The sequence below is a fragment of the Vigna unguiculata genome, chromosome 5 (genome assembly GCF_037176805.1).
Source record: "Vigna unguiculata cultivar grain cowpea cultivar isolate G323 ecotype 2 chromosome 5, ASM3717680v1, whole genome shotgun sequence".
Classification (NCBI taxonomy): Eukaryota; Viridiplantae; Streptophyta; class Magnoliopsida; order Fabales; family Fabaceae; genus Vigna; species Vigna unguiculata.
Window position 1 is genome coordinate 43,337,706 of NC_140796.1, and position 14,075 is coordinate 43,351,780.

At 34.7% G+C, this 14,075-nt stretch overlaps 1 protein-coding gene across 1 annotated transcript; it reads right to left on the bottom strand.

The window, feature by feature from the left end:
• Positions 1–8,312: 8,312 nt before the first annotated feature.
• On the bottom strand, positions 8,313–13,784 carry LOC114183799 (sodium/calcium exchanger family protein / calcium-binding EF hand family protein). Its single transcript, XM_028070941.2, has 7 exons — positions 13,375–13,784; positions 11,754–11,939; positions 10,770–10,951; positions 10,415–10,554; positions 10,019–10,295; positions 9,639–9,947; positions 8,313–8,754 (listed from the first exon to the last, which is right to left on the bottom strand). The coding sequence occupies exons 1-7, from the start codon at positions 13,754–13,756 to the stop codon at positions 8,506–8,508; spliced, it is 1,725 nt and encodes a 574-aa protein (XP_027926742.1). The 5' UTR covers positions 13,757–13,784; the 3' UTR covers positions 8,313–8,505.
• Between the last annotated feature and the right edge of the window lie 291 nt (positions 13,785–14,075).

The following is a 14,075-nucleotide window of genomic DNA, read 5'->3' on the forward strand; positions in this document are numbered from 1 at the left end:
AATAATTGCCCTTCGAAGTGTGAAGAAAACACATTTGAGAAGGTCAACCAAGTCCACATTACATGAATTTCTTGCAAAGGAATCATCCTAAGGTCATATCGTGCTAATTCCCAAGCACATGGAAGACCATAAGTCTGTCTCAAAACGCAACCACAAAGACTAGTATCAAATCATATTTTCTTAACTCTTTCTAACTCCAGAGCAAGGAGTCTTAAGGAAAATCTTGAAACATATCCCACTAATATTTTATAACTCAATGCCTTGTAAGAATCACTTATCCCAACACGAGCATAGGTCTCCCATACTACTTCCAAGAACTTTCTTGAGGCTCTAGTAAGCAGACTCAACCATAAATAAAAAAAGGAATAAATAAGATGCAAACATACTTGTTTGATGTTGTATTCCCTAAATGAAAAACTTTGTTTGTCTAGGCCTTGACAAAGTATTTCTTATAAGGAATGATCTAGGAGTCATTAACATATTCAAATAATAGAGGTCATGACTGGCAAACAAGCTGAAGACGATTAATATAATCGTTAAACTTAAACTCATCTTCTCAGTCCATAACATTTTCTCATGCTCGCATCACAACTAGGGCTGCAAAAGAATAATTGAATTGTACCGTACTTAAGTTAACTGTATTGTTTTAAACCGAAAATAACTAAATTACTAATAGTAAATTTAAACTGTATTATTCTTTGGTTAAAGTTTGAAAAACTGTACTGCAAACAGCTAACTGTTCACACCTAGTGCAATGAACTGTAATTTTTCCTTTCTCTTGAATCTCATTCGGTGTACAAGCAGTGTTCGGTCCACAAGCAGTTACACACACAGACACATCCAAGACAAATCGAAGTTCCCTATCTCCATCGCCTCGTCGCCGTCGAAGGTCGTGCCACCGTCAAAGGTCGCGCCGTCGTCGAAGGTTGCCGTCGTCGAAGGTTATCTCTTTATATTTTTAGGTTTTCATTTCGCTTCTTCTTTTTTCTCCAATTCAATCATACTAATCTTTTATTGGGATGAACCTGTTAGGGATTTCTTCGTCAACAACTTGAAACCAATTGGGAAATCTAGTTTGAGCAGATTTTACTGGGAAATTTGGGAGATTTTACTATTTCCCAATTAGGATTTTTGGCTTCCAGTTTCAGGTTAGTGAAGTTGACTAGTAGAATAGATATGCTACATAATGCAACAACCTCGTTGATAGTATTAAAACATTTATGTTGTTCTATTCTATTGTTGTGATTTGAACATTCTATGCAATAACTTGTGATTTGAAACAACCAAACATATCAAGCTGACACAAAAAGCAAAATTAGTTGAGTTTCTGGTTCAGGCTCTGTTTTGGGCTTATGTTATGCAGTTTCTTACCAATCAATTTGTTGCAAAAGTTGAACAAAATAGGTTGCGTTTCGGCATCAAACTCTTTTTTGGGCTTATTTTAATGTAATGATTAGTATAAAAGGCAATGCTCATTTGTGATTTTGAGTTTTGATTGAATGGTAGAGTAAATTGATATATTATTTATTCTATTTTATATCTCCAATGTTTTATAAATTAGGGATACCAAAGAATATAAACAAAACATAGACATCATCTCACTTATCCACTTAACCATGACTTAACCATGACAGTAAATCATGCTTCATTCACTCAAATTTAAAGTGATGAGATTGGAGTAGTTTTTATTTGTATTGATTTCTTAAGAAAATTCACGGCTACTTTTAGTTTTCTTGGTCAATCGGATTCTACATGGATTTCTTCTTTAAAAATAAATGCAAGAATTGTCTGAATAAGTAGTTTTAAAAATATCCCATTTTTTTCTTATAGGGTTTGATAGTAAGCAAACTTTTCACTGCATGCTAAATAACTGAATCTGATAACTTTGCGTTTGACTTTCAAGTCTCTTATTACTTGACTTTGTCTTCATAATAAAAGAAAGTAATGAATTGATGCTTAATAAGCATGAATTTACTTTGTCTTCAAGTAATGTAGTAATAGTTATGATGTTTTGGTCTCCTGTGTCACTTTTAGTAATTTGTGTGAGGGTAAGTATATGTATGGTGAATGTTCTGGGAGAAAAGTTGCTTAGGTAGTGATACTAATATTGAATGGAAGCTTGGAGAAGGAGAAAGTTCAACATATAATACTTTTACTCTTCTAATCCATTTTGTTAGATATTTGTTTATTTACTTCTATGGGATTCTGAGGCTAAAATATGGTTGTTATCTAATTGTATATCCAGTCCCTATTGCAATCAGTAAGCCACTTACAAGGTGTTATCAGCTTGCTGACCCTGGGGATTTTGGTTTAAGTGAATAGATAACTTGGTCTCAAGTATGCAAGATGCCATATTATATTCAAAGACTTTATAGGCTATGCAATGCATCCTTTTCACCTAATGGACTAGTGTCGGAAGAGGTCATTGAGAAAGTTCGTGAAAAGTTAGGTATATTTTCTTTTAGACTTATTTGTCTTGCTTTTATATTCATTTTTATGGCAACTTCTAGAATGCTTCATGCTATACAAAAAAAGGTAGTTCTGGATTGTTGATTGTTCTATACTTTGTCAATAACTTCAAGCTTTCTTTGTTTCCCTCCCTTTTTCCTCTAGATCACTTGTCTCTATGTTTTCGTTAAAATCAGTTTGAGGCATGAGTCATAATTCTGATCCTCTATGCATACTAAGTTAGTACATTTCCTTGGTACAATACTTTGTTGGTGACCCCGTTCACAAAAATTAATTTTGGTGCTTGGGCTTTCCTGCAGCCGTTTACTCCTCTTAATTGTGACTGCATGTTTCTTTCTTTTCATTGGGATAGTTATATGGATTCTGGAACACAAGATCAATGATGAGTTCAGAGGTCCACCTAAACAATAAATTATAGCCTTGTTATGGTAAGTGATTTGTTTGATACAAATCATCATCATGATTCAACTGGGTGATCTCATTTTTGTCTGATCCATATTTTAACAATGCCTGCAAGTTTAGCCTTTCAACTCTGTTTTTTTCCCACAGTAAGTGAAACCTCGGTTTCTTTTGTTTGGTGGATGGACACAATGAAGTTTGTTTATTAGGTTATTTTCTTCATTGTCTCTGCAGGAAAGAATACCATGAGTGCTCTTGGTCGGTTTGTGATGCTTCTATGGCTATTTGTGGTCTTGATCCTCACTTCCATGTAGAAGAAGCTCAGAACTTCAAGAGGGTAAGAGTGAAGTGGCGAAGAGGCATAAACAGAGGCAAAGAAATAGATAAGAAGAGGATCAAATGGATTTTACATTGCCAGAAACTGTTGAAACTCTCACACCAACTACTCCTAGGATTGATCCTTTACCTCCTTGCATGGCTACATCGTCAACTGAGCATAGTAAAGGTTAGTCAGATGTGTAGGGGCATTTTACCAAACAAAATCCTTATTCTGAGAAGAAGGCTAAGTGCAATTACTATGGTGATTTGATTAAATATTTGGCTGGAACAAGTGGGATGAGGAATCATTTGATAAGATGCAAGGAAAATCCTAATAGAGAAGCATTCAAAAGGAAAAAATTGTCATCATCAACTACAGAAGGGGCTAGTGTTGGCCCTTCACCAACTATTTCTAAGTTTGACCAAAATGCATCTCGAATGAAGTTGGTGAAGATGTTTGTAAAGTCTGAGCTTCCTTTTCGATTTGTGGAAGATGAAGACTTTCGTGACTTTGTATGATTCTTACAGCCACGATTTGAGGTCCCATCCCGCACTACATTGAGGCGTGAAATGTGGGAACTCTATGAAGAGGAAAAAGCAAAGTTGAAAATTTTTCTATCAAAGCAGTGTGGGAGGGTTTGCTTAACTATAGACACATGGACTTCAATCCAAAACCTAAACTACATGAGTTTAACAGCTCACTTTATTGATGAAGATTGGAAGCTACATAAGAAAATTTTAATTTTTTCTCAAACAACAAGTCATTCAGGGGACCTCATTGCTAAACATGTTGAGGCTTGTTTGAATAACTGGGAGTTGAAGCGAGTCCTTAGTGTCAATGTGGATAATGCTACAGCAAATGATGTTGGGGTCCAATACCTCAAAAGAAGGATGTTATCATGAAATTGTCTTGTCTTAAAGGGAGAATATGTTCATATGCGTTGTTGCGCACATATATTAAGTTTGATTGTGAAGGATGGGTTAAAAGAGATAAGAGATTCAATTTCAAAAATTTGGAGTGCAGTTAAATATGTGAAATCTTCTCCAGCTCGATTTGCTAGATTCAAGGCTTGTGTTGAACAAGAGGGAATTTCTTATAAAAGTCTTGTTTGCCTTGATGTTGAAACCAGATGGAATTCAACTTATCTAATGTTAGAGGCAAGCTTGGAGTACAAAGATGCCTTTGTCTTGCTAGATATGCAAGATAAGAAATTTGGTGTTGAAATGGCCAAAAGTAGTGGTGTGCCACTAGAAGAGGATTGGGAATATGCGAGGTCTGTTCTACCGTTCTTAAAGATATTTTATGACTCTACCATGCGCATTTCTGATTCTTCTTACGTCACTAGTCATGTGTATATGAAGGAAGTGTTTGGAATTGGTAAAAAGATTCGACAATATTCTGAAAGTAGTGATGTAAGCATAAGATCGATGGCAATGAGGATGAAGGGTAAGTATGACAAATATTGGGGAAATCCTTATGGAATTATTATCTTATTATTGATTGTTGTTGTGCTTGACCCTAGGAGTAAGTTGGATTTTGTTAATTACTTCATTGACTATATATTTAAATCTACCATGGTCAGTGGATTGAAATCAAAATTATTGTCATCTTTAAAAACACTTTATGATCAATATCAAGGGGTTGAGGAGGGTTCTCAAAGTAGTCAACAAGAATCCCAACTAGATGATAAAGATGATGATCCTCATGGCATGAGCTTCTACCTAAGAGCTACAGGACGTAGATTTGATTATATATCAGAGCTTGATAAATATTTGAGAGAGGATCCTGAACCTTATACAAAGTCAATTGAGTTTGATGTTTTACATTGGTGGAAGGTCAACTTAACTAGATTTCCTATCCTTGCAAACATGGCTCGAGAGGTGTTAGCCATTCCCATCTCTATCGTAGTCTTAGAGTGTGCATTCAATACAGGAGGAAGGGTGGTTAATCCTTATCGTAATTGCCTAACGCCTAAAATAGTGGAAGTACTTGTTTGCACACAAGATTGATTAAGAGGAACACCTTTCTCTATACTTTTTAATGAGAATCCTAAAGAGCTTGATGAATTTGAGCAATGTGAGTTTATATGAAAACTTTATATACTTTTTAGTTGATATTTTTAAATTTATTTTATGTTTTCAAAAATGATGAAATATATATATATATATATATATATATATATATATATATATTGTAGATATAACTTCTCAAGACAAAGTGGGACCTCAAGTGCAATTAATTTAGATGATTGAAGATGTACTAAGATGTATTAACATTTTGATGTTGTTTATGGGAGACCCTACGGGAGAACCTATGTATTAAGATGTATAAATATTTTGATTTTGGTGTATTAAAGTATGATGCATATTTCAAGTATTATTTTCTAAGCACTTTCAAATTATAAACTTTAGATTATTATTGCGTAGTACAATCATATGTAATTAGTGCAATTCGGTTTAAAATAGTATAATTCAGTTCAAAAATAGTGCAATTCAGTTCAAAATTAATGCAATTCTGTTCAAAAATAGTACAATTCAGTTCAAAAATAGTGAAGTTTATTCAAAATCAGTGCAATTCGGTTCAAAAACAGTTCAAAAATAATGTAATTAAGTTAAAAATTAGTGCAGTTCAGTTCAAGAATAGTGCAATTCAGTTAAAAATTAGTGCAGTTCAGTTCTAACGTAGTGCAGTTCATAAAACAGTTCAGTTTATAACAATTCATTTCAGTTTATATTATAGTGCAGTGCAGTTCAGTGCAGTTCAGTCCAGTTTATTTTTAAGAAAAATAGTTCAGTTCGTCTGAACTGTTTTTCAGTTCAGTGCAGTTCATGCGAACTGTTTTTTAGTGCAGTGCAGTTTTTGGTAGTGCAGTGTAGTTTGGATTATTTTGCCCAGCCCTAATCACAACATCCCATGAATCAATAGAATTCACTAACATTTTGCACTTTGCCTGCACATTTTTCTGAATATGGAAATGACAAAGAAGATGATAACATTCAAGGAAAACAATGCCAATAGCATTCATTAAAGCATATCCTTGTCAGTAATAATGACATGTGGACCACCCTCACATGTCATAAATAGACTTCTCAGCCTTTCAAAAGCCCAAGTGAAATTATTTTACTTTTTACTTAACAAAAATGCAAACACGGCTGAGAAAGTTAATCTTGTTGACGTCACACCAACAATCTCAAGCAATGACAACCAATATTTGTTGGTTTTGTAAGTATTATCCATTAAGAACACAATATTAAATGAATTTAACAGCTTGACCACGTCAAGATGTGTCCAGAACAGATCGCTAACCACCTCAGATTCATCAACACATCTACTAAAATAGATATACTTATCATGCTCCAACATCACCATTAATTGTTGTAACTCGGTCCTTGAACCTCTTAGTGATCGTTTATACCTATATCTTACATTGTATATTTGCTTCATAATGGTCACATTACACTAATTTTTTTCTTTGAGAGTAAGAAGTATATTTGCAGGTTTTACTTAACTTTTAGTCATATCAACAAGCAATGAGTGTTCACTGGACTTCAACCTTCCCGCATAGGGGTGACCAACTAGAGTATCTGAGACATCATGATTATGGTTTACGTTCAACACCCATCCCTCCCATTGAGAGATAGGTTTGCCTCTCAATCTAAATGGACACTCACATTTTCTTATACCAGATAAACTCAGTTCTGCATCAGATTTGTATTTTCTATATTTTCCACCCCTTTCACACCCTAATAATACATAGGTCTTTTTCCAGGTTGTCCATTATATTTATCGAATATTAGAATAATGACAACAAATCCAAGATTAAAAGCAACTCCTCTAACCCACTTAATTAAATCTTCACGTATTGAAAAAATATCTTGAGTTGTAAGAGGTATAATCTTATTCGCATATATCATGAACAAAATCAGAAAAGTCTGACACGAGACTAGAATTTACCTTAGAATCCAAGAAACTCAAATAACTAAAATGACAATCTTCCATAATTATAAAGACCTACAATAAATAGAAAAACAAAAGGAAATTTCTAAATAATAGTACTCCGTCAAATGCATCAACAATCAAAAAATCAAAGCTAAAGAAAACTATATTGCGGATGTCGACATCCGCAATATACTTTTTCATTAACATCAATTTTAATTTTTTAAAAATTTACTGAAATCAGATTCACATAATTCAAAAAAAAAAATAACAAATCACTTAATTAATATTTATACATATATGATTAATAGATCAAATAGATCATAAAATTTACATAAAAAATTATATATAAAAAAAAAAGATTACAGATGTCGACATCCGTAACACAACTTGACATCCATTAAAAGTGTATTGCAGATGTCGACATCCGCAATAAACCTTTCATTGACATCATTTATTAATTTTTTTCTTAATCAAATCAGATTCATATAATTTAAACAAAATTAACAAACCACTATATTAATGTTTATACATATTATAATATATTATAATATTTTTACTAGATTAAATGGATTATAAATTTTATCCAAAAAAATTATATACGAAAAGAAAAAAAAAATAAGTCACGCAACAAGTTATATATAAAAAAATATATATTATCAGGAATGCACCAAGGACTATATACCAAATTATAGAAAATCATAAAGGACACAATATTATTGGAAAACGTTGTTATACGCGAGGTGAATAAAAAAACCAAACAAAGTACTCTAAATACTAAAAGTTATGCGTCAAGTTATAGAAGAATCATAAAAGATAGTTTTTAGCTATGCGATGAGTTACCTGAGCATAATATAAAATAGTGATCGACTATGCACCAAGCAAATCCATGGGCATATAATATACTAAAAAGTAGGAGACTAGTTATACACAAAATTATATAACACAACAAAAAATGCTACCTCAAACTATGCACCGAACTTGATTACTTATAGTTCAAACTCCAAACTCAATTATCAAAAAGTTCGAACGTCATACCGAGTCATACCTTAAACTCAACTGAGTTACTAAAAGCTCGAACTCACCTAAATCCATTAGAACTTAAAAGTGGCCCTATGAAATCATTTTAATGGGACTGATAGCATGGAAAAGTCATGTTTCTGAATGATGAGAACTCAAAACAGTCAGATACGGTGATTTCGATCTATAATTTTTATTCGTGCTATATTTTGTCTAATTGGACTGATTAGTCAAAATTGTAGCCACAAATTCGATGTCAAATCCACACCATGAATGGAAGTCACCAAGAACGTAGTCATAGACGGAGAACTATAAAAATCATACACACCCAAAAGGCACTAACATATGAAACAGTATTTGGTCTACGACCAACCAAATACATAATCAAGAACATACACTAATGCCAGGGAGAAGGGGTAAAGAAGGATAGCCGCTATGGATGTCCATAGAGGGAAGACGGTGCGGAAGCTGGCAAAGACACCCACCACAATGCAAACCACCAAAATAACTAACACTTCCGAAGAGAAGTCCCACGTCAATCCCCTCACGTAAACCAAGGCCAAGAACACTGATAGGCAAAGCACATTATTCATTGTCACTGCACCATATAGCTGCAAAAACAATAGAAATCATGTTTTAAATCACCCCAAGGAAATAAATCACAGTAATTGGTAAAGCTTATAAATCAGCCAGCCTTGGTCGCGTACATCGTTGAAAGAAAAGTATGCATGGATGAACACCATTACCAAAGAAATCCAAACACAACCTATAGTTCAGAACCAAACCACTCAATACTTTACTCCCAAAGTGATGATACAAGTGACTTTAAAAGTCAAGGCAAGCAGCAATCATTAAATTAATTACTAAGAAAATATACTAGTAGCCATAAGAAAACACAACAATGATGATGATGGCAACAAGTAGAGTCACCATTTATGATCATCTCACATTCGTCTTTCAAACAGCTAACAGAATGATTCAAGACTTGCGATGTTCAAATTTCTCCAGACCTAGAATTTTAAGACTATAACTATTTGCTAAGTAGGAATCGATGTAACCACAGGAAGGTGCAACTTTGGATACATTCTGAACATAAACTCATCTTTCTATTATCCTCTCCACCTTGTCCCCATCCAAGATATTTTTTCAATTAAAAGGTATATTAATGTTTTGAAAACGAGAACATCAAAGGGACCCCATTCAGCATCATATTTATCCTAAACTCCAACCGCGAAAGGACTTTTTTTTATTTGAATAACCACAAAATAAATTAATTATAAAGAGAATTGAATACATTAGCCATAAAATATCATCCTGAATAAGTCACAGTCAGTTACTCTACCATTTTGTTTAGCTAAGTCCTGAATGAACAGATCATGCGGCAAATGACATAATTGAATGAAAAGATATTCGAATGTTTTATAGTTTATAGGTCATACTCAACGTTTGCATACTAATGCCTGAAAGAGAAAGAGTATGAAACAAGAAAACAGACCTCAGAAAAAGTTAATGAAGCAGTTTGCCTTTTATCACGACTAGCAAAAATTATTGCCGACACTGCTTCACTTGAATTGGTTGCTAAAGGGAGAGCAATGAAGGAAATGAAGAAAGCAGGAATACTTGTAGCCTCAGAAAAGTTATCCACTGCATCAACCAGAGGATCAGCAAATGCAGCAGCAATAATAGTGCCCAGTAGCAGAAGCAGAACTGCTTTGATGGATGTCCATTTAGCATTTTCAGTGCCCTCTGCCTCTTCAGTACTCTGATCTCCCACGTTCAGCAAATCATGTTCTCTTTTTGTTTCCTGTGCACGAAACACCCGTCAGTATTAAGCACCAAAACAAAAATTGTGAAGTCGAGGATTGCATAACCCACTGTGTGAAAATCACTTAAAAACTTCATTGTGTGTTGACCAGCATCACCAGATGCAACTCGAGTACGCAAGGCCCTTCGAAGCCATCTACTGACACCATTAACAAATTCATCTCGATCAACTAGTTCGTTGCCAGAAGTATCAAAATCATTCATGATCCTTTTTACAGCATCATCATGATCAAGGTCAATCTCTTCAAACTGAATTCCAATAACCAGTGCTCTCAATTCATTATGAGTAAGACTGCCATCTTGATTTTCATCAATGGTTGCAAACAATCTATATATATTCCATTAAGAAGTCATTGACAACCAAAAGCATCAGAATTGAGAAATGCAACAAACTTCTTTCAAAGTAACATACTTTTAAGTCCAAGCAAAAAGGAAAGATAGCCTTACTTTTTAATGACTTCTTCATCAGGTTCTCCATTATCGTTCAGCAGCCTTTCCAACGCATTCAAATTTCTCAAAAATCCTAGTATAACATGTTTGTGTTTAATATATTCCAGTTTCCTTCTTTGTATCCAGGGCTGGAAAATCTGCACCATTTTTTCTTTTTCTTAATTTCTATAAGATGCAAAAACAATGGCAAGGTTTAAAACAGGTCACATGTTCATCCAGTATACATTTACTGAAAGAGCTAACTATAGGATCATATACAACAAAATCCAGAGGTATATAAAAATTGTCCTGGCTGATGAAGAAAAAAAAAATACTTAACAATAAACCCAAGTGCACTATAAAAGAAAATTACCTGGTAAAGACAATAAGAAGCCAATAAACAGAGTGACACAATGAGGGCTATCAAAACAGCCAAGTGTCTTCCGGATGTCGAATTAAGAATTTGTGGTAATTGAACGATCAGAAATGGAAGGACAGATATAACCATAATCCGTGCTGCATAACTAGTCCAAATATCAGTACTAACACCAGAACCTGCATACGGAGATTTTAGTAGGTTAAAGATCCAAATGAATCAAACAGTCCAGACATTTAAACAGCACAGCTCAACTGCATATATACAATCATCATGGTTTAGAAATCGGTAATCATAAGTTCACAATATATCTTTAACCAGCCCTCTTCTCAAAGTCCGAAACTCATGTTACAACAATAATATTCAATGCACACACTCAGTGGTTTGAATGCATTATATAATCCTTGATCCACAATAAGGGTTGAAGAAAGATACTCACGTGAATCATCAAGTGAAGTATCTTCCAATTGTTGCTTCTTGTAAGTGATGTTATAACAGTATAAAATCATTCATCTGCCCTCATTTAAACTTAAGCTCTCAGATAGTTAGTTTATGATCTTGTATAAGATTTTTTAAGACCAAGAGGTCTACATTTTGAGCCTTGCAACAATCATTCTTCTAAACAAAAAAAAAGGTTCAAATTAAGCAAAAAGTAGTTGGCCATATGGGCTGTTCACTGTTCAAGCCTAAAGATATATTGTATGCGAGGGCATGCTAAAAGATATTAGGAATGCTATAGCCAAAGCTTCTGTGATTGTTAGCTCATGACACTTTTAAAAAATCATTAGTTAAGACATCAATAATCAGCTTACATTGACACAGAATATAGACAATGTTTTACAGGGAAACTCCAGAAGGTTGATAACTTGAATGACAAAAAAGGAGATGAAACACCACAATCTTCATGCTTGGGGAAAGAGGAAGTTGGTTGACCAAACTTAATGTTTAAATTTAAATAATGAACAGTTTCAAATGGCATACCAGTTAAACTAAATCCTCTAGTGTCTCGTGAATCAATAGCAATTGAATTCTCGATGTCACACTTGCCAACAATAACACAGGTCCCCCATATTATAGTAAGAAGCAGCACGGTAGAACCAGCTAGCAGTCCCATTCCAACAGATACCTGACTTTGAGCAGTTTCTTTACTACCTGAAAGCCCAGACACTAGAAAAAAACCAACAGAAATATATATTAGGGGGAATATGGAAAAATAACAGCACTACATAAGCATCAGGGCTAGTAAACGAGAGACAAAGAAATCCCAATAGAAGTGGAAAAAAAAATCCAAAGCAAATATAATGTTACAAAAGATTACAGATCGGTGAAATTTTGGTTATTAAGGAAGCATAAGAGATGACTCAAAGCAATCACTACATCACTACTAGTCCGATAATACTGAATCAGCTAAATTATTCAATGTTGGCCTCCATTTGACAGTTAAGAATTGAACAGTAAATCTAGAAATTCTACAAAATCCGTCCCATATCAGCAATCGCTCGTACTGAGAGGTGAGAGTGGTTTATCTTAACCAAACAATAAAAGAGAATAGTCAAAGTTATATTTAAATAAAAAATATTGACCATTGATCATCTATACTATATATGGTTATATGGTCAAGATTAACTGCTACCAGATTCTCAAGCACCGGCTTTTTTACACTTTATTATGCATCTGCTCTTTCATGGGCCACCCAAGCTCAAAAATACATTTATTCGTCCACCAAACACCATAAAAAAGAAACTGAAACTATATTGAAGTGGGAAAAAAAAAGGCAGCAACAAAGACATATAAGCTCTGCAAAAGATGCATTCCATCCTGTGAGGGGTTCACACCACTAAAATTAAGCACCAAAAGCAAAGAAAAGAGGTTGAAAAGTCAACATAACCAAAAAGAATCTAAAATTAAAAATAAGACATCACAAAGAGCAAAGGCGGAAGAACTTGGGAGGGAGAATCCCGAAAAAAAAAAAAAAAAACTACAACAAAGAATCCAACTGAATAATCAATAAAATTCAAACAATATTCTCTTCGCCTATTAAAAAAATAAAAATAGAAAAAGTAAAAAGAAGAAGGAGAAGAAGAAGATATTTGGGGGGGCCTGGGAATAAGGTTCAGGATTTCCTATCCTTCTGTGTGGCAGCGGACAACCTTAAACAGGCACACGATAGCGACGCAAACCACTTGAACAAACAACCATCTAATTAAGGAGAATCAGAACAACCCAAACCATCCTCCACACAAGGCCTATCCAAATCTCTCATTACTTCAACAAAACCTCAATCCGTAAAATCTCATTCCAGCACTACAAGCTAAGCTAAGACAAACTTTCCTTTCCAGCATCATAAAGTAAAGACTAAAGAAAAAGCTCACACCACTGACCTTCCACGAATCACTAAAAAGCGAAAACTTACGTAGAAAAGTTATTCAAACAAAATCCAAATCTCATCTACATATTCTACATAACTTTTTAATGCAAGGTCTATTTCACAGATTCCGATACATAACTCAAATTCTAATCGGAGAGCAGCAGGTCGTAGAGTAAGTATTGAATCCAAGTTTTGTCGCCGTTAAAAGGAAAACAGAGAGCAAGAGTTAGTTACCGAGGATGAGCATGGCATCGGGAAGTGCACCGAGGATGGGGAGGAAAAGGCCGCCAACAATGCCGGGGCCCAAGATCTCGAGCAGGAGCTCGCTTCCGCCAGATAGGAACGTGGCGGCCTTGAACATGAGGAAGCCATAGACGATAATTAGGAACAAGTTACCGATGACGGTGGTGGTGCACGGTAGGAAGCCGTAGGTCTGCTCGCAGGAGGACTCGGCCGTGATCGCCGACGGGAGGCGGAGGAGGCCTTCCCCGGTGTTGGCGGAGACGCCATCAGAGAGCGGATCACGGGAGAAGAAGCGCGCATGAGCGTGACCGCACAGGATTACGATCCACAAGATGAGGAAGATGGACCGGTGGGAAGTGAGAGATGCAACCATGGTTATTGGTGGTGGTGGTATGTAGCGTCACTAACGACCAAATATATACGTGTCAGTTCTGCTACCATGAAGTCAAAATTATTTCCCATTCAAGTTTTACACTAATTTTATTTTAAATAAAAAATTCAACACTTTATCTATAATTACTAATAGAATTTCCAATTTTTTTTTTTCATTTTTTATCCATTCATCTAATTTTATTAATCAAAATTGGAGTATATTTTTTCAAATTCTATCTAATTTTGTAGGAATATGTCTCAGAAAAAGATATTTTGACGGTTGAGTACATTTCAGAAAGGTGCATTTAATCCTGTGTTTC